Source organism: Equus quagga, chromosome 11 (genome assembly GCF_021613505.1).
Source record: "Equus quagga isolate Etosha38 chromosome 11, UCLA_HA_Equagga_1.0, whole genome shotgun sequence".
Classification (NCBI taxonomy): Eukaryota; Metazoa; Chordata; class Mammalia; order Perissodactyla; family Equidae; genus Equus; species Equus quagga.
In genome coordinates this window covers 36497086-36517539 of record NC_060277.1, presented here as the reverse complement: position 1 = coordinate 36517539, position 20454 = coordinate 36497086, and the positions used below count along the sequence as shown (strand labels likewise).

Here is a 20454-nt window from a genome sequence, read left to right as displayed (position 1 = left end):
GATTTTTGTATATTGATTTTGTATCATAGAACTTTAGTAAATTCGTTTGTTAGTTGTAACAGTTATTTTGATCAAGTTTTTAGAGTTTTCTGTATGTCATATGTCATCTGCAAAGAGAGATAGTTTACTTTTTCCTTTCTGTTTTGAATGCCTTTCATTTCTTTTTCTTGCATTAGTGTTCCGGCTAGGAATTCCAATAATATGTTGAATAAAAGTGTTGAGAGTGGGCATGCTTGTGTTATTTCTGATCTTAAAGGAAAAACATTCAGCTTTTCTCTGTTGAGTGTGATATAGCTGGGGCTTTGTTGTTTATAGCCTTTATTCTGTCGAAGTATGTTCCCTCTATACCCACTTTGTTGAGGGTTTGTATCACAGATACATGTTTTTCTGCATCTGTAGAGAGGATTATGTGATTTTTATCCTTCATTTTGTTAATGTGGTGTATCACATTGATTGATTTGTGCATGTTGAACCATCCTTGCATCCCTAGAATAAATCCAATTTGATTATGGTGTATGATCCTTTTAATGTGTTGTTGAATTTGTTTGCTAATATTTGTTGAGGATTTTTGCATCTATGTTCTTCAGCAATATTGGCCTATAATTTTCTTTCTTTGTAGTGTTATTGTCTGATTTTGGTATCAGATAATGCTGACCTCATAAAATGAATATGGGTGTGTTCTCTCATAGTCTGTTTTTCAAAATAGCCTGAGATGGATTGGTATTATAAATGTTTGGTAGATTTCATGAAGGAAGCCATATGGTTCTAGAAGTTTGTTCGGAACTTTTAGATTACTGATTTAATCTCCTTAGTAGTAATCAGTCTGTTCAGATTTTCTGACTTTTTCATGATTCAGTCTTGGTAGATTGTGTGTTTCTAGGAGTTTATCCCTTTCTAGAAGTCATACTTTAGGCAGCACCTTTAAGTTATGCAAATATATCTCTTTCAGTGGAAGGCTAGGAGACGAGCATTTCTATTTGGTCTCTCTCTACTGAGCCCTGTGAGATAGTCAGTTAAAAACTATTTCTTCCTTTGCTCTCATCCTGTTGAACCCTTGAACCCAAGCCCTGCTAGCCACTAGAGCCAGGCTGTCAAGGGATGTTTCCTCTGGGCGGCAGCCCCAAAAGCAGGTGTACCAAATGTGTGCACAAGCTCCTTGCTCAGAGATACCAGCAACTTGTTGCTGGTTACAGGGAGTGTGTGAAGTTGGTGCCCACTGTCCTTCCCATCTCTTATAGTTGGCCCCTAGACGTGCGTTTAATTTGAAGCCTCCCCGTCAGGTTGTAGCTGTGAAGATAGGCTAATAGACCTCTTTCACAGAGAGACTGGGTGCCTCAGGCTGTTGCTTCTGTATTTTACCCTGTGGGTGGTTGCCAGCTAAGAACTCTTTCTCTGATTGTACAGTCCTTTGGGACCTGTGAATGTATACCACTCTGGCCACCAGAGTCAGGTGATCAAGGAGTATCCCCTGGGTGGCAGCCACAAAAGCTGGGGCAGCAGACATGTACCAAGCTCTTTTCCAGAAGATAGCAGTGACCTGGAGTGAGGCAAAGGGAGAATGCAAAGATGGTACCCACCAGTTGCCTCTCTTTTGAGAGTGCTCAGTAAACCTCTAGATATGTGTTAAATTAGATGCCTGCCCCTCAGGCCAGGGCTTTAAGATAAGCATTTAGGTCTCTTTCACAGAAATATTGGGTGTTTCAGTTGGCTCCCTTTGTACTGGGTACTAGGGTGTAGCCACAGTGAGTGCTCATGATCCCTTTAAGAACCGTTTCTCTGTTTGCTATAGCCTTGTGGGTCTCATGGGCACAAACCTTGTTGGCTTTCAAAGCTAAATGTTTTGGGGACTTGTCTGTTAGGTGTGCGTCTTAAAAATTGGGGTATCAGATTGGGGGTTCAAATCCTTCACTCCTCAGAGGGAAGCTGAGAGTTGTGGGTTCTCTCCTGATTGTGGGTCACTGTGCCAGTAGAGTTAGTGGTTAGATTGTGTCTTAGCCGCCTGTCCATTTCAAAATGGGTTTTTTCCTTGTTTGCCCAGTGTATAGGAGTCGCTCAGCTGGTTTTTGAATTTCTTTCAGAGGAAATTGTTCCATGTGTAGTTGTAGATTTGGTGTGCCGGGGAAAGAGGTGAGTTAAGGATCCTCCTATGCCGTATCTTGAACTGGAACCTCTGAAGGTATTTACTTTATCAAGCTACAAATAATTCTTTTGGGCATGAAGATAGTGATTACAACTTTTGCAGTAGTCATTTTAATTAAAAACTTGATGTGAAAATGACAATCTTTTTTAATAATACTACTTTTTTCATAAAAAAATTTCTATCACATGAGTTCGAAACCTTTTCTAGATTACAACTTATTAAAGATCCGTTACTATTTTTCTGTGCTTGTTTTATATTCATCTACTTATTTATTTTAGAAAAGAAAGAGGATTGAAATGTTCTTTTATGAAGATAATATAGTAATTAGTGAGATTTACATGTCTAAGTATCTTAGATGTCAAAGATGTACTACTAAAAATGTGTTGTTAACTATGTGAATTTAAGTATTTATAAAGTAGTTAGAAAACAAACTCCTGCTCAGAAATTTGTCAGAAGTCTGATTTTCATTTAAACCTCATTTAACACACATTCATACTCACACACACACACCCACCGTTGTAGATATAAAATGCAGATGAAAGTCTGAAGACAACTGTCAGACCAAGTGTATCTGCCCAGATATTATGGTGTGTTACAAATGAGGGAAAATTTCTCACAGCATGAGATTTTTATTTCTTTCAAAAATTAATTAATCATGGAGAAAAATAGAAGGGATGATTAAAAGGATTTAAATAGCACTGCAAAGGAAGTTTTTAAACTGAATACCAAGAGAAGCAGCATTGTTTTCAAAATCTGAGGATACTTTTAAAAAATTGGTCATGTAGTAGGTAGCAACATTAATCTTAATAAATTCACAAAAATTATAACCATAGAGTCTGCATTCTCTGACCACATTCAGTACAACTGGACATTAATAATTAAGGCCAAACTAAACATTTAAAAAATATAAAATTGTTTAAAATTTTAATTATAACATTGTAATTTAAAATAATACTTCTTTTAAAGAAAAAATCAAAAGTGAAATTTGAGGTGATATGAAAATAAATAGCACTGAGATTACTGCATAATCATTATGCAGTAACCATATCATTATGCATTAGCCATATCATTAGGACATGGATAATAAAATAAACTAAAAGTAGAAGGAGGAATAATAAGGCTGAAGTAAAGAGTTAACTAAATCAAATAAAAAACATTTAAAAGCAGTAGCCTGGATAAATTAATCATTTTTCCACTTTTGGAAAGAGATATAAAATAGAAAAACTACTGGTGAGATTAAAAAAGGAAAAAAACTAGAGAAACATAATCTCATCAAAAATTGAAAGGGAATATACATATAGGTACAGAAGAGAGTTTAAGATTTTATGTCACCATATTTAAAATATGTAAGAAATGGGCAGTTTGCTTGGAAAATACAAAAAGGTTTATTTTTTATGCAGCAAGAAGTTTAAAAGGTCTGAGTTGACTTGTATCCTAGGAAAACTTCTAAAAGTTTATTAAACATATATCTTCCCCAAAGCACCAGATTTTACCTGTCATTTCTATTTCTCTTGAGAAACAGCTAATTCTTGTGATATTGAAACAGTGGAAAGTTTACTCATTATCAATTGCTACATAACAAATTACCCTGAAACTTGGCAGTTTAAAACGACAAATATTTATCTCACCCAATTTCTAAAGGTCCAGAATCTGGGAGTGGCTTAGCCAGGTAGGTCTGGTTCAGGATCTCTCAGGTTACAGTCTAGCTGTTGGGTGGTGCTGCAGTCGTCAGAAGGCTCAAGGAGCCCCTCCCAAGCTTTCTCATGTGGTGGCTGACATGCCTCAGTTCCTTTGAGCTGTTAGAAGGGGAGTTTTAGTTCTTCACCAGTGAGCCTCTCCACAGGACTGCTGGAGTCTCCTTAAGACATGGCAGCTGGCTTCCCTATAGTGAGTGATCTGAGAATGAGAGTCCAATATAGAAGCTACAGTCTTTTTTTGGACCTAATCGTGGAAGTGACTATCACTTCTGCCCTATTCTGTTGGTTTATCTATTGATAAACCAACCCTGGTACAATGTGGGAGGCAACTGCACAGGTTATATATATATCGGAAGATGGGGATCATAGGTGGCCATCTTGGAAACTGGCTACCACAGAAAACTTGTGAATTTGTTCTATAATGATGGCGTAATTCTAATTCAAAAACTAAACAAGCATAACACAAGAAAGGGATTTATAACATGATCTCACTAGTTAAAATATATGCAAAATTCCTAAATAAAACTTACAGAAGTAGTGTTGATTAGCACGAATCTCCGAATAGTTTCAAGAGTATGAAATCTGAGTTCAAATCTCCTGCATTCAGTGCTGACTCAGCCACTTACTGGCTATTTATGTAACTCTTGTGCCTCGGTTTCCTCATCTCTCAAGTGAAGAAAAAAGGAACAAAATCTACCTTACAGAGTGGTTATAAGATTACATGCAGTAATATGTAAAGCACTTAGTGTCTGGCAAAGAGTAAGCAATATGGAGTGGGCACTATATAAGTGTTAAGTAGATAAAACTTTATTGATTATTTAAAGGAGATAAAACATCTTAATGGATACTGAAATTTTGTGGAAATAAAAAGTCATTACTAATAAAACTGTTAATAATGAGAGTTCTTTAACTTGATAAAGGGTATTCCTTAGTAACCTATATCACACACCATACTTAAAGGAGAAACAGTAGCATCATACTCATAACCAAGATCAGTGAAGAATGCCCTCTATCGGGCTGGCCCAGTGGCGCAGTGGTTAAGTTTGCGTGCTCTGCTTCAGTGTCATGGAGTTCGCCAGTTTGGATCCCAGGTGCGGACCTACACGCTGCTTATCAAGCCATGCTTTGGCAGGCATCCCACATAAAAAATAGAGGAAGATGGGCAGAAATGTTAGCTCAGGGCCAGTCTTCCTCAGCAAAAAGAGAAGGATTGGCCGTGCATATTAGCTCATGGCTAATCTTCCTCAAAAAAAAAAAAGAATAACCTCTATCATCAGCATTATTTAGTATCGTTATAGAGATTCAACAAAGCAGTTTAACTAAAATACGTGTTCTTAGTTTAAGGAAAATGTTCTAAGAAAAAGTGTTCTAAGTAAAATTATCATTCTTTGCAAACGGAAAATACCTTCAAAAACTGTGAAAAGTACCTAAAAACCATTAGATATAATGAGTCCAGTACAGTGACTGAAACCAAAAAACATACAAGTCAATAGGATTCCTATATTACAGGGTGAAAACATGGAAAAAGTACATTGAAAATAGCATAGCAATGGATATAAAGAAATCTTTGACATTTTATTGAAGGATATGAAAGACTTGCATAAATAGAGAAACAGGAATTTGATGGGAAGATCCAAAATTGCAAAACATTTGTATTTTATTTTTTTTAATATGATGTGTAAATTTAATGCAATCCTGATTAAAAATTCCACTGAGATTTTTGACAGGCTGATCCTAAAGTTTCAAATGTATTTAAAAAAAAGTATAACTTTTAAAAAATATTTATTAATGACAGGAAAGCTTGTCTTCCTAGATACCAAAATGTACTATAAAATGGCAGAAATTGAAAGAGTATGGCATTAGCATCAGTATTCAGAAGGAGATAATGAAGTGTAATACAGAGTCCAGAAACAAGGCACTGTATATGGGAATCTAATGTGTAATTCAAGAATCATTTGGAATCAAGTATAAACGGGAGGTTCGTTAATGATCTTGTCTTCATGACACTGATTTAGTTTTTTGCATTATCCACTCTTCTGTGTCCTTGGGCAATAATTTTCATGTCTAATAATTCTTCTTTTCTCAGGTTGCTCATTTTTCTTGAAGTTTATTCTTGTTTTTCAATGCAGTGTGTTTGCAAGTCTTAATGAAAATGTGAATTAAAACATCTTTTAATGAGAGACTATTTACCCTGAGTTCTCAGGCTGCTACCATTCTTAAAAATCAGTGAGGATTTTCATTTGCTCTGAAACTTCTTGCAGTTTATATATCCTAATGGAAGACAAGCTAGTTTGACCAATACACGTAATTGAGCGAGCTCCCTAAGAGATGATGTGGATCACTGTTGAAATATTTATTTCCAAATAAAAACGTGAAAAATTAGTTTTGTTTTAGTATTCCTTTTGCAGCTTAATGATTCAGCAGTTGTTGGGGAATAGAAATGGAACTCTAGGGAAAGGGAAAGAACTAATAGGTGTGCATTTTCTTTTTTTAATCCTTGTCCATAGAGCCTTCTTTTTCTACTTTACAATCCTGAATCAGTTAGGGCAGCATCTCTTAAACTAGCTGACTGGCGAGAGCTGTCGTCTGCTGTCCCCTAGTGCCATTCAGTGAGCTCTCGTTGGCACTTAAAATCTGCACATAGACAGACCTGCAGCTTCTGGCACCAGTCTGAGACTGGATAAGTGAGTTGATTTATCTTCCACAAAACAGGTCCGAAGGCCACTCCTCTCACCAGGCCCTACTATAATCCTGGGAGATGGGAGGCAGGAGGCCTTCACAACTCAGGGAAGTTGGCTGTTTCATTACTTTCAGGAGGCTTTTAAAGGTGAAGTGACATGTTCTGATGCACGAGGACAGGTTGTGTTTTCTCCTGTTTAAAGCTTCCCTGTGGAAAGAGGGTGTGGCAGAGAGTCTAGTTGCCAACATTCTTGCTCTCTCTTTGCTTCAGATTTTTTATCTGGTAATTAGAAAAGTTTGGAACCTGACAGGCTAATATTTTCCAAAATTTTTAGAATAATTTCTTGTCCTTATATCTGGGGAGGAACTATACATTGTTAAAAAAATAGACCAGGACCTTGAGACTGGAGTTCTCGTCCCAGCTGAGTAGCTCTGGAATCTTGTGTTAGTTACTTCAACTTCATTTTTTTGGCGTGTCTTCCTCATTTGTAAAATGACAGGATTAAACCATAAGATGGTTTTATTTGTTGGATTTTTGTGTGATTTCTGTTGTGTTGATCTTGTCAGATGGATATTTTTTATAATTAGATAAAGTTTAGTAAATTCTGTTTTTATCAGGAATAGAAAACTTTCCTGTGCTCGCTAATATAAGGAAAAGTTAGTTTAATTAATCACAGTAACGTACTAGAATTTTTTAAAGTTCTAAGGCAATATGATACACAGAGATGAATGATAATATTGTGAGTTCTGTGCTGATAAACTGGGGCCTATGCTGCACATAACTGACCACACCTGAAAACTTGAAGTATAAAATAAGTAGGTTCATTAGTAACAACTCTTTTGGTTTGCTAATCTTCAAAGCAAGGAGCTAATCTGTCCTTTTCTTCAATTGATTAGTATAGACCTGCTTAGCCCCTTTCCCCAAAAGCAGCCTTTCAATTTATCAATTTTATTTAAAAAATATTCTAATGGTTTTAACATATTAATTCTACTTCAATCTTTTTTTTTTTTTTTGAGGAAGATTAACCCTGAGCTAACATCTGCTGCCAGTCCTCCCCATTTTTGCTGAGGAAGACTGGCCCTGAGCTAACATCTGTGCCCATCTTCTTCTACTTTGTATGTGGGATACCTGCCACAGCATGGCTTGACAAGCAGTGCATAGGTCTGCACCCAGGATCCAAACTGGCAAACCCCAGGCTGCTGAAGTGGAACCTGTGAACCTAACCGCTGTGCCACCAGGCCGGCCCTAATTCTACTTCAATCTTGATTAATGTGTTTCTATTCTTTGTTTGGGTTTGTTTTACTCTTCTCTTTCTTTTCTTTTCTTTCTTTCTTTCTTTCTTTTTTTCTTTTTGCTGAGGAAGATTGGCCTTGAGCTAACATCTGTTGCAAATCTTCCTCTATTTTTTATGTGAGCCACTGCCACAGCATAGACATGGACTAGCAGTATAGGTCTGCAGCGAGGAACCAAACCTGGGCCACTGAAGCAGAGCGTGCCGAACTTAACCACTAGGCCACTGGGGCTGGCCCTCTCTGCCTTTTGAGTTGAAAATGTTTTTCCTTTATTTTCATTCTATTTTTGTTTAGGAATAGAGAGTTTTTGAGGAGTGAATTTGTCTCACAGTTAAGCTTTTGTTATAGTTCATTAGTTTCTATTATGTAATGTTTTAACTAGTATTAGTCACTGAATAATTTGTAAGTGCAATTTTGATTTATTAACTTCATACCAAGAGTCATTTAGGTGACTGCTTTTTAAGTCATAAATAAACAAGCAAGAATAGCAAAAATGTTTGACACTTTAGTTACTTGTTTTGCATTGTGTTTAGCAAATGTGGCCTAAGATATTTTTTTGGAAAAGTAAATGAGTAAAACTAAAGTGTAAATCATGATTTTTCAGAGATTTAGATATCTGCTCATTCATGTACTTGTCTGCATATTCGCTGGAGTAAGGGCTGTAACTCGTTTAACTGTCATTAAGCAGTCTGGTTTTGTAGAGACTATACAAATCACAGATGGATCTTTTCCTCTATATCCTCTCCATCCTACACCATTAAGAACAGAGCAGTGAAACAATCTTTTGAGTGAGGCATGATAGATAGGTTTTGAAGTCAATGTTTAGCAAACATCCTGTTCTCCCTCCCCTCTGTGGAAAGAGCAAGTATATGTCTTGCCTCGTTGGTGTTGGGCTTGGCCTCATGGCTTGCTTTGGCTAATGGGATGTGAGAAAACATAATGTATACCATGTCTGAGCAGAAGCATTATATGCATTTCCATAGTTGTGTTCCTCTTCTGTGAGAACAGCATGCCCCATGTGCTCCTCTGCCTAGGACCCAGAATGACAGACGCATGGAGCAGATCTAGACCTAATCGACAGCGTGGAGCAGAACCATCAGAGCCACTTCATCAGCCTTTGTGCAACAAACAAATGTTTGTCTTTGGAAGCCACTGAGGTTGTGGGTTGCTTATGATACATCACCATCACATTAAGCCTGACTGAGTTAAGCCAGCCATCTGGGTAAAAAGAAAATCAGGCTGATCCAGTGATTCTTTCCCTTTGCTCAGGATTATAGTGGAAAGAACCAACTCAGCCACTGGTGGTCTTCTTGTATTTTAATAAATTTAGTATTGCATTTTAAAATAGCACGTTTTTTTCTACTTTGTATATAAATCACATTTCTCATACTATTGGTTTATCAGCATCCAATATTTATGTGGCCTGTGGTTCTAGAATCATCATTATATCTGCTGCTCAGGCTTATGCAAATTTTTCACCATGTGAAACTTATATGTAGTGTGTCTGTGTTCTTTTTAAAATGGTTTTTCAGCTCCATTTGAAAGACATTATTCTATCCATGACTTCTCTTCTTTTTCCCTTTTTTCTTTCTTGTTCTCAAATTAATAATGTGAATTTTTGGTGAAAACTTGGTGAATCTTACCTAATGGGGTATATAAATGGCAGACCCAGAGTTTAATTTATTACCCAATTTTGCCTGGAAATCATTCATTCACTCATGCATGCATTCATTCATTCAGGGTCTGCTATGTGCAGTTACTGTTCCAGATGCCAGTAATATTAAGAAGAATAAGATGTTATCTCTGTGTTTAAGGGACCTTGCAATCTAGTGAAGATCAGAGAAAAACACAAGTAATTGCAGGAAGAGAAAAGTACAAAGTATGATGGCACCACATGGGAGTAGGAAGACCTACCTCATTCTTATTGTAGTGGGGGATGGAGGGTGTGCAGGAGTGAAGGGTGGGGAGTAGAGGAGTTGGAGAAGGAGAAAAGTATGATCCAATTTTCACTTCGTTTTTTATTTTATTAAAATATAATTGACATATAACATTGTGTAAGTTTAAGGTATACAACATATTGATTTGAAACATTTATATTGTGATCTGATTGCCATTAGAGTGCTAGCTAACTCCTCTATCATGCCACATAATTATCATTTCTTCTAGTGGTGGGAACAGTTAAGATCTAGTCTCCTTGCAAGTTTAATGTTTATAATACAGTTTTGTTGTCCATAATCACTGTACTATGTGTTAGAGGTCTGACTTTTATTTATCTACTAGTTGCAAGTACGTACCCTTAAACAACATCGCCGATTCCCCCATCCTTCAGCCCCTGGTAACCACCATTCCACTCTGTTTTTTTGAGTTTTTTTCCAATTACACATATAAGAGATATCATACAGTATTTGTCTTTCCCTCTCTGACCTATCTCACTTAGCATAATGACCTCAAGGTCCATCCATTGTTATTGCTGTTGTCTCAAATAGCAGGATTTGCTTTTTTTTATCTCACTGCTGAATAGCATTCCATTTTGTGTGTGTGTGTGTGTGTGTGTGTATGTATGTATAAAACACATTTTCTTTATCCATTCATCTATTGATGGACACTTATGTTATTTCCATGTATTGACTATTGTCAGTAATGCTGCAATGAATATAAAGGTGAGATATCTTTTCGAGAGAGTGATTTCATTTCCTTCAAATAAATATCCAGAAGTGAAATTTCTATATCATAGGGTAGTGCTATTTTTAATTTTTTGAGGAACCTCCATACTGCTTTTCATGGTGGCTACACCAATTTTACATTCCCACCCGCAGTGCCCAAGAGTTCCTTTCTCTCCACATCCTCCCAGCATTAGTCATGGCTTGTCTTTGTGATGATAGCCATAATAATGCATGTGAGGTGCTATTTTACTTTGTTTTGATTTGCTTTTCCCTGATGATTAGTGATGTTGAGCACCTTTTCATGTACCTGTTGGCCATTTGGGTGTCTTTGGAAAAATGTCTCTATAGTTCCTATACCTACTTTTTAATCAGATTTTTTTTATATTGAGTTGTATGAATTCTTTATAAATTTTGGATATTAGCTACTTACTCAGTTCATGGTTTGCAAATATTTTCTACCATCCCATAGTTGTCTTTTCATTTTGTTAATCGTTTCTCTTGCAGTGCAGACACTTTTAAGTTTGATATAGTCCCACTTTTGATTTTTTCTTTTGATTGTGCTTTTAGTGTCATATGCAAAAGACCATTGTCAAGACTAGTGTCAAGGAGCTTCTTCCCTATGTTTTCTTCTAGGAGTTTCAGGTGTTATGTTTAAGTTAATCCATTTCAAGGCAATTTTTGTGAGTGGTGTTAGATAGAGGTCCAATTTTCTTTTTCTGCATGTAGTTATCCACTTTTCCCAATGCCATTTGTTGAAGAGACTGTCCTTTCCCACTGGATGTTCCTGACTCCCTTATCAAATTTTAGTTGACCTTATATGCAGAGGTTTAGTTCTGGCCTCCTTATTCTGTTCCATTGGTCTATGTGCCTGTTTTATGCCAGTACCATACTGTTTTAATTACTATAGCTTCATATATAGTTTGACATCAAGAAATATAATGCCTCCAGTTTTATTTTTCTTTCTCATGATTGTTTTGGCTATTAAAGATCTTTTGTGATTCCTTGAAAATTTCAGGGTTTTTTTCTATTTCTGTGAAAAATGCCGTTGGATTTTGATAGAGATTGCATTGAATCTATAGATGGCTTTGGATAGCACGGACATTTTAACAATATTAATTGTTCTAATCCGTGAACACGGGATGTCCTTCCATTTGTTTGTGTCTTCATTTTTTTCAGCAAGTCTTATTTAAAGCAATGTATAATGAAAACTATATTTAGGTTCTCCTGTGTTAGGTGCATAAGTATTTACAAATGCAATATCTTCTTATTGGATTGACCCCTTTATCATTAGATAATGCCTTTCTCTGTCTCTTATTACAGTCTTTGTTTTACAATCTGTTTTGTCTGATATGAATATAGCTACCCCAGCTTTCTTTTGGTTTCCATTTGCATGGAATATCTTTTTCTATCCTTTCACTTTCAGACTGTGTCCCCTTATGTCTGACGTAAGGCTTTTGTAGGCAGCATTTAGGTAGATCTTGGGTTTTTTACAATTTAGCCACTCTGTGTCTTTTGACAGTTGGTAGCTTGCCAAGAACTCCCTCCAAGTGTTCCAATCTCCTGGGACTCAAGTACTCAAGCCCTGGCCACCAGAGCCAGGTGATCAGGGATATCCCCTGAGCTGCAGCTGCAAAAACCAGGGCACTAGACACATGTAAGAGCTCCCCTCCAGGAGATGCTGGCGCCCTAGAGTGCAGCAGAGGGAGCCTGGGAAGACAGTTCCTGCCCTCTGAGATCACTGGAAAGGTTTACAGTCACCCCTTAGATGTGTGTGTCATTAGAAGCCTACCCTCAGGCTGTAGCTGTGATGATAAGCTAATAGGCCTCTTTCAGCGCAAGACTGAGTTCCTGGGTCTCTTGCTTCTTGCTGTGCCCTAGGAGTTGTAGCTATTTAAGAACAACTTCTCTCTTGGTTACAGTCCGGTGGGACCCATGAGTGTAAGGCCCCCGTCCGCCAGAGGGAGCATGTGAAGATTGCGTTCACTGCCCTCCGTTCCATGAGAGGACTGCCATAGGCCCCTCTAAGTGTGCCAATCCAGAAGCCTGCTGCTCAGGCCAGAGCTCCAGGAGGAGCAGAGGCCTCTCTCTCAAAAAGGCTGGGGGTGTTTCAGCCTGCTGTCTGTGCATGCCCTGGGGGTGGTAGCCTGCTAAGAACCTTCTCTCTGATTGTCACAGTCCCATGGGACCCAGGAACGCAAGCCTCCCTGGCCTCCAGAGCCAGGTGTTAAGGGGTGTTTCCTGAGTGGCAGCTGCAAAAACGAGGGCACCAGATGTGTTGAAGCCCTCCTCCTGGAGATACCGGCACTCTCAGTGCACCAGGGAGAGCATGGAGGTGGCAACCCCTAGCTGGAGCAAGGCGCAGAGCAAGGGAGAGCATGGGAGGTGGTGCACCCCAGTCTCCTTCCCCCATCAGTACCCCTGGCCCTCAGACCAGCAGTTTAAAATTAGCAAATGAGTCTCCAATGTAAAGTCTGGGCGCTTTTCAAAGGGCCGCTTCTGCTCTGGGCCCTGGAGTGGATGAGTCTGCACATGAGCCCTAAGAGCCATTTCTCAGTTCGCCACTGCTCTGCAGGGCTTGTGGCTGTGAGCCCCCTTGGTCTTCAAAGCCAGATGTTTCTGGGGCTTGTCTTTCAGGTGCCAGTATTAAAAGCTGGATGCTTGATATGAGGTACGAAACCATCACTCCTCAGGGAGAATCTCTGGAGGTTGAGTTCCTTCCCAATTGTGGGTTGCCGCACCAGGGATGGGGTTTATGGCAAGATTGTGTCTCAGCCTTTCCTACCTGCTTGGTGTGATTTCTTTCTCATCTGCCAGATGTGAAGGGGTTGCGCTGCCATTTTTTAGGTTTTTTTCAGAGGAAATTCTTCCATATATAACTGTAGATGCAGTGTCTGTGGGAAGAAGTGAATCCAGGATGTTCCTATGTCACCATCTTGAACCAGAACTCTTTTTTTCCCTAATAGGACAAAGAGATATTTATTTCAACAAAATTATAGAGTAAAACTACAAAAAAACAAAAACATTTGACAGTCAGACAATTTTGTAAGGAAGAAAGTTAAAGGTAATCAGCATAAGAACAATAAATTATAAATATCTGTTCGTATATTAATGGGGAAAAATAATCAGGAGAAACCCAAGAATACTTTTAAAATACGGCATCATTGCCACAGCACATGAAAGCATTTCCATAAAAAATTAACAGTTTTCACTTGGACATTTAATTTTTTCACCCTCTTTGAATTTACATACTGAAACTTGATGTTTTACTGTGGTTTTCACTTGCATAGAATATCTTTTCATCCCTTCCCCTTTACTGTGTGTGTGTCCTAAGCTGTTGTGGTCTCTTGTTGGCAGCTTATATTTGGGTCTTCTTTGTATCCATCCAGCTACTGTGTACCTTTTGATTGGTGAATTCAACCCATTTACATTTAGAGTAATTACTTATATGTAAGGACTTACTAATGCGATCTTATCAATTGCTTTCTGGTTTTGTATTTCTATGATTTCTTTTCCTTCTGTTTCTCCCTACCTTTGTAAGTTGGTTATTTTCCATGGTGCTATGCTCTGTGTCTCCCTTCTGTGTCCTTTGTGGATATGCTCTAGATTTTTGCTTTGTGGTTACCATGGGGCTTACGTAAAACATCTTAAGGATAAAGCAGTCCATTTTAGGCTGATAGCAACTTATCTTTGATTGGCTATAAAGGCTTCCCATTTACTCCTCCCTTTTATATTATTGATGTCACAATTCACCTCTTTTTTGTCATGTATTTGTTAACTTATAGAAGCTACGGTTATTTTTCCTACTTTCCTTTAACCTGTATATTATAGTTGAGTAGTTAATACACCATTGTAATAAAGAGTTTAAGTTTCAGGTATGTCTAATTTATTGATTAAAACGCAAGATAAGTGAGGAACATGTTGTTGACATCACTCTCCAGGAGAAACATCAGCAAGTTCCTCACATTTTCACTTCAGAAGTTCACTTTGGCTGCAGGGTAGAGAAAAGACTGGCAAGGTCAAAACTAGAAGCATGAAATGAGGGAACATTTATATGACTCTCATTCCTTAATCCGAAGATAATGCAAACATTTGGTTTTAATATAGTATTCTGTCATTTTTAAAGTTGTTTTAGTATTAGTCTAATAGATTTTTCCAAATGGAATAGAAAAATAGTGACTACATCACATCATTAATTAAACCTACAATTAAGAAGTTAGAAATATATGAGGGAAAATTTAAAATATTGGATATTTATCATTAATGGCTTTTTGAATTACTACAAATATATTGATCTAAACTTTACAAAAGAAGGATGCCATTTATAATTTGCAGCTTTAAAAGGAAATTCATTTTGGGGCTGGCCCCGTGGCCGAGTGGTTAAGTTCGCGCGCTCCGCTGCAGGCGGCCCAGTGTTTCGTTGGTTCGAATCCTGGGCGCGGACATGGCACTGCTCATCAGACCACGCTGAGGCAGCGTCCCACATGCCACAACTAGAAGGACCCACAACGAAGAATATACAACTATGTACCTGGGGGCTTTGGGGAGAAAAAGGAAAAAATAAAATCTTTAAAAAAAAAAAAAGGAAATTCATTTTGACCTCGGATATTTGCTTAAATGTGTCCTTTATATATAAAATGGAATCTGTCTTAGGAAATACAGTGTTGCATCTTAAGGGAGATGCAGGGTAACATTATATAAGAGTATGAATATATACCTTTGCCAACCTTCTTTCAATTGTAGTTAAAAAGCAAATACCAGAGCTACTGAAAGATCCAACTACCCTAGCAATACTTACAATATACTGCAGAAATGAATTTGACCTTACTTTGCTGCTGATAAAAACTTTCTTTGTATATATTACTGAAATCTCATTTTATTAAAAGTAGAGAAGGACATTTTCACTAAATGCTCTCTGACTTTAAAATTAATTCTGTGAAAACTAGTAGTACTGATTAACATAAAATGCATTTCACTTTAATTGGGTAGTTGAAAACAAAGGCTTATTAAATATTCCAGTAGCTTAGAAATCTTGGATTCCACACATGCTTCATAGAGACCAAACCCTACAATTAAAATAATATCAATAACGGGGCTGGCCCCGTGGCCGAGTGGTTAAGTTCGCGTGCTCCGCTGCAGGCAGCCTAGTGTTTCATTAGTTCGAATCCTGGGCGCGGACATGGCACTGCTCATCAAACCACGCTGAGGCAGCGTCCCACATGCCACAACTAGAAGGACCCACAACGAAGAATACACATCTATGTACCGGGGGGGCTTTGAGGAGAAAAAGGAAAAAATAAAATCTTTAAAGAAAAAAAAATTAAAAAAAAAAAAATAATATCAATAAGTTTACTAGATTGCCATAAAGATTTTTAATGGTTACTGGTAAGTCAGTAAAGTTAGTAATAAAAGTGTAAATTCTCATATTTGTTTTACAGATCTTAAATAGATTGTCATTGAAGGAAGGTATCATCTATACTATCTACACTACCCATTAGAAGTGGCATACAAAATGATTTTACTAGCTATTATTAGTTTTCTTGATTTATATATAACTAACTTGTTTTAGTTAAAAAAATTTGAATCTTCTGTGCACAGTATTTTAAAAATATTTTTGGTTACTGCTTTCTGTTATTATGGTAGAAATATATAAACCGTGTCACCAGCAAGCATTCTGAAAATTATCGTCCTTTATAGTTCTAATGGATATTATTTTTTCAGTAATTTTGTTGTAAATTCTTTGAGTAATAGTACAAATTAAACATGGATTATTTTGTAAAATGCTATTTTAATGATATAGAAGAATTTGTCATTTAAAGACGTGATATTGACTCTATTTAAATATAAACTTCATGGCCACACCTGAAAAAAGAATCTAGATTTTTCTGGACTATGGTTTATTTTGTTTAAGAAAGATACGTCTGAATATAGAATATATCCCTCTTTATTCTTTATAAGGAATCAACAGATAGGAACAATTATTGCTGAGTGGTTGAACATTTGAGCTCTGAACTCAGACTGCCCATATTGCCTCCAATTTGCTGGGTGACAAGTTACTGAACCTGTCTTACCTTTGATTGTCTCATTTAGAAAATGAAGTTAGTTAATAGTAACTGTCTTAGAGAGTAGAGAGAATTAACTGAGGTAAAAAGTATAAAATCGTTAGCGTATTATTTAACAGAGAAAGCTCTTAGTAAATGTTATTACTATTAGAATTCTGTAGTAACTTTATGTTCACTAAGTATTCAGTGTAAATTAAGGTTATTAAATCAGTCACTTCATTAAAAATATGAGATTTTTATTTTTATATCATAGATAATTTTTTCTCTAATCATTTTTTATTCTAGGTCACTTTTCACATCGAACCATATAGCAATCGAGATGAAAACAACATGTACAGAAATGTCAAATATATTATAGACAAGTGAGTTTCCTCAGTGTTTATTATTACTGTTTTATGATCAATTGATAATTCTAAGAAAAGTATATTTAAATTATATTTGAGAGATTTGAATAACTTATGGTCTGACGTTAAAATTAATTTAAACTAATTTGGTAATGAGTATTGCAGTCATTTTGAGGAACGCTTCTGAAGTTCCTTAAAATTCGCTTTGTGTATGAATAAAAATTTCTCTTTTTACTGTTTTATGTGTTTGGCTATTTATGATTTTTGTCAGACTGACATTTTAAATAGATATTATTCTGTAAATCTGTAAATTCTGTAAATCTCATGAATATAGAGTTTTGTCTTTCTAAAAGAAGGTTCAGATTATGAAATGTGAACTGCTTTTATAGCAATGGACCCACATCTAATATTTTATTTATATTTAATCTGATTATAAGGAAAGAATCAATACATTTAATTTTGTTCAAGAATTTTACTGATAACAGTCTGTGACAGATGCCATACTCTTACAGAGAAACTTGTCAGCAACAGTGGGACATTTATCACTGATACAAAAAAAGCAGTTTATATATTCATGTAGAAAATGGGCTTTTTATGGTGTTTGTCATCATTTGTAAACCTCAGTGTAAGATAATTAATTTCCTGTTTGGTTATGTCTTACTGTATCCAGTATCTCATTTCCCAATGTGTAAAATTTAAAATGCATTTTTAATGAGTATACTTATATGACTGATTCCCTAAAGAAGGTGTACAGTGTGCTTAAACTGTACTGATTACCTTCATTTTCAACACATAAACGGTTATTGCCTATGGCAAATGAGTTGTGAATATTCATCTCACTTTTACATATATTTGTATTCTAGGTATGGGAATCATCCAGCCTTTTACAGGTACAAGACTAAGAACGGCAATGCACTTCCTATGTTTTATGTCTATGATTCCTATATCACAAAGCCTGAAAAATGGGCCAATCTGTTAACTGCCTCAGGGTCTCAGAGCATTCGCAATTCTCCTTATGATGGATTGTTTATCGCACTTCTTGTGGAAAACAAACATAAATATGATATTCTTCGAGGTGGTTTTGATGGAATTTATACGTATTTTGCCACAAATGGCTTTACTTATGGCTCATCTTATGAGAATTGGGGTAGGCTAAAATTCTTTTGTGATCAATTCAACCTAATGTTTATCCCAAGTGTGGGCCCAGGATACATAGATACCAGCATCCGTCCGTGGAACGCTCAAAACACTCGGAACCGAGTCAACGGGAAGTACTATGAAACCGCTCTGAGTGCCGCGCTCCAAGCCCAGCCCTCTGTGATTTCTATCACCTCCTTTAATGAGTGGCATGAAGGAACTCAGATTGAAAAAGCTGTTCCCAAAAGAACCAGTAATACAGTGTACCTGGATTACCGGCCTCATAAACCAAGTCTCTATCTGGAACTAACTCGCAAGTGGTCTGAAAAATACAGTAAAGAAAGAGCAACTTACGAGTTAGATCACCAGCTGCCTGTTTCTTAATGCGTTGAGTAAAGTTTATTAATTATAGAAATGACCTAATTTCAATAAATGCCTTTTGTTCTGAGTTATGGAAAGAAAACTGTCAAAATCAGTATGCACTGGAACTATTGTCTTTAATAAAAATAATTTGTACTTTTTTAAAGGTAGTAATATTGTCACTGCCACCCTTCACAATGCTGCAGTGAGAAGATGAGAGTTGTGCGGATAACATTCCCTGTGGCACGAGTTGCTGAATTTCTGATTGAAAGTGAAATCCTGCTTTGATAGTAGTTTAATTTTTTTTTCACAACAGATAAATGCTTGTGTTACCGAAAGTAGCTAGCACACAGTTAAATCCTACTTGTATTCTGGGCCCAAAGAAATAGGATTGTGTGTATATTTGGTATGTCTATTGAAGAAAAAAGACCTGAAAGATATTGTACGTTTCATTTCTAATTTTTTTTCAATGATTCCATCAGCTTTGTTGTATTAGTGTTCAAGCTCTATCTAGGTAACTCTCCAATAATAATTCTTAAGAAGAATAGAATCACGTACCTTAAGCTGTGAACTATATTGTGTTAGGAAGGCCTGCTTTCTGCAGCATAATATGTATCATCATTGGCAGATTTGGGTTACCCATAGCATGCGAGGTGTTTTGCATGTCTAATGTTTCTGCTTTGTATGCTAAATTTTAGATTCTGGAAGCTGTGGAAAGTTTCTTCATAAAAGTTACCTACTGCTTCTCAATTATTAAGAAAACATAATTGTTTCATAATTATTATGAAGATAAAATGCCCAAAATGTTATCATTTTTGGGATACCTTATCAATCTTTGACTACTCTATTATTCGTGTTACCTTATCAATCTTTAACTTACTCTGTTATTCATGTTTTTAAATTTAATGTTAATCAGAGACCAACTGTAAGATAAGAAAGAAGCTGATACTATCATTGGATTGCCTTCTTTTAATATTTTAAGCTATTTTTACCAAGAGTAATAGAGAAAACTTACTTATTAGCATTTTAGATTTTAGGGAAATGGAAATGAAAATTCCTTTATATCATAAATTCATTCCTGAAGTTTGACTTTTGTTTAACCTTTAATGATGGAAATAAAATTTCATTTAAAAGATAATACTTTATTTTATATAATAATATCCCTATTTAAAAACATTATACTTTTATGATACCTATCATGTAAAATACTTGTGATCAATTATTGGTCATATTGTGACAAATTAATCACCTAATGCCAAAAATGAATCTCTTTACCTTAAAAACTAGAGAATAAAATGCATTCTATCATTGTTAATACTTGCAACTAGAACTATAGTAAAAAAATTGAATATATATGCATGCATATTATTTCTTAGATATTTAATTTATCAATGAGAAGCAATAGGGTAATACTAAACAATAATACTATAAATCTTTAGAGAATAAAGGCATTCATTCAGAAACAAATTAGCAGTGGAATTTATTATAAAATAGCCCATCAGATGTTGAAACTTATTTTTGAGCAGTAGTTTTGAAGTAAAATATCATGTCTTTGAAAAGAGGCCTGATTAATGTTAAACTTATTTATAACTTAAGAATTTGCCATTTCTCGGAGAATGATCAGGCCACAGGAAATTAGTACAATATTAATAATCTACTTTCTAGAGGAAATTACAAGAATAAATCACTATGAGGACATAAAACCAAGTATGTTCATAGAAACAATCATACAGATATAACCTGTGTATTTTTTTTTCTTATGTCCAGTTAGCCATTATATGTTATCTTAGGGATAAACTCTAAATATGTCATACCTAATCTTTTATAACATACAATATTTTATTAAAGTTTAGTTAACGAACTATCTACTATAGAGGAATTTTTGTCATTGCTTGTGTTATATTTTTGAATCCACCATAACAGATAATTTTATGAAATAGTTTTAAGATTAAGGGAAAGTATATAGACACAAGGTCAGCAAATCCTCACAATGGATACCACCACTTTCTATCCTGCTCCCATTGCAGACATAGATAATCTACTACAGCACACTTTACCTCTGAGTTTTGTTGTGGTTTCCAA

At 36.1% G+C, this 20454-nt stretch overlaps 1 protein-coding gene across 2 annotated transcripts in view; it reads left to right on the top strand.

Moving 5' to 3' along the window:
- Positions 1 to 20236, top strand: part of MANEA (mannosidase endo-alpha) — a 76657-nt gene extending 56421 nt beyond the window's left edge. For both annotated transcript variants that reach the window (XM_046676409.1, XM_046676408.1), the window contains 2 exons: positions 16817 to 16893; positions 17739 to 20236. In XM_046676409.1, coding sequence (XP_046532365.1) covers positions 16817 to 16893; positions 17739 to 18396 — 735 coding nt within the window. In that variant the 3' untranslated portion in view covers positions 18397 to 20236. The remainder of the gene's footprint in view (positions 1 to 16816; positions 16894 to 17738) is intronic.
- The last annotated feature ends 218 nt before the right edge of the window (positions 20237 to 20454 follow it).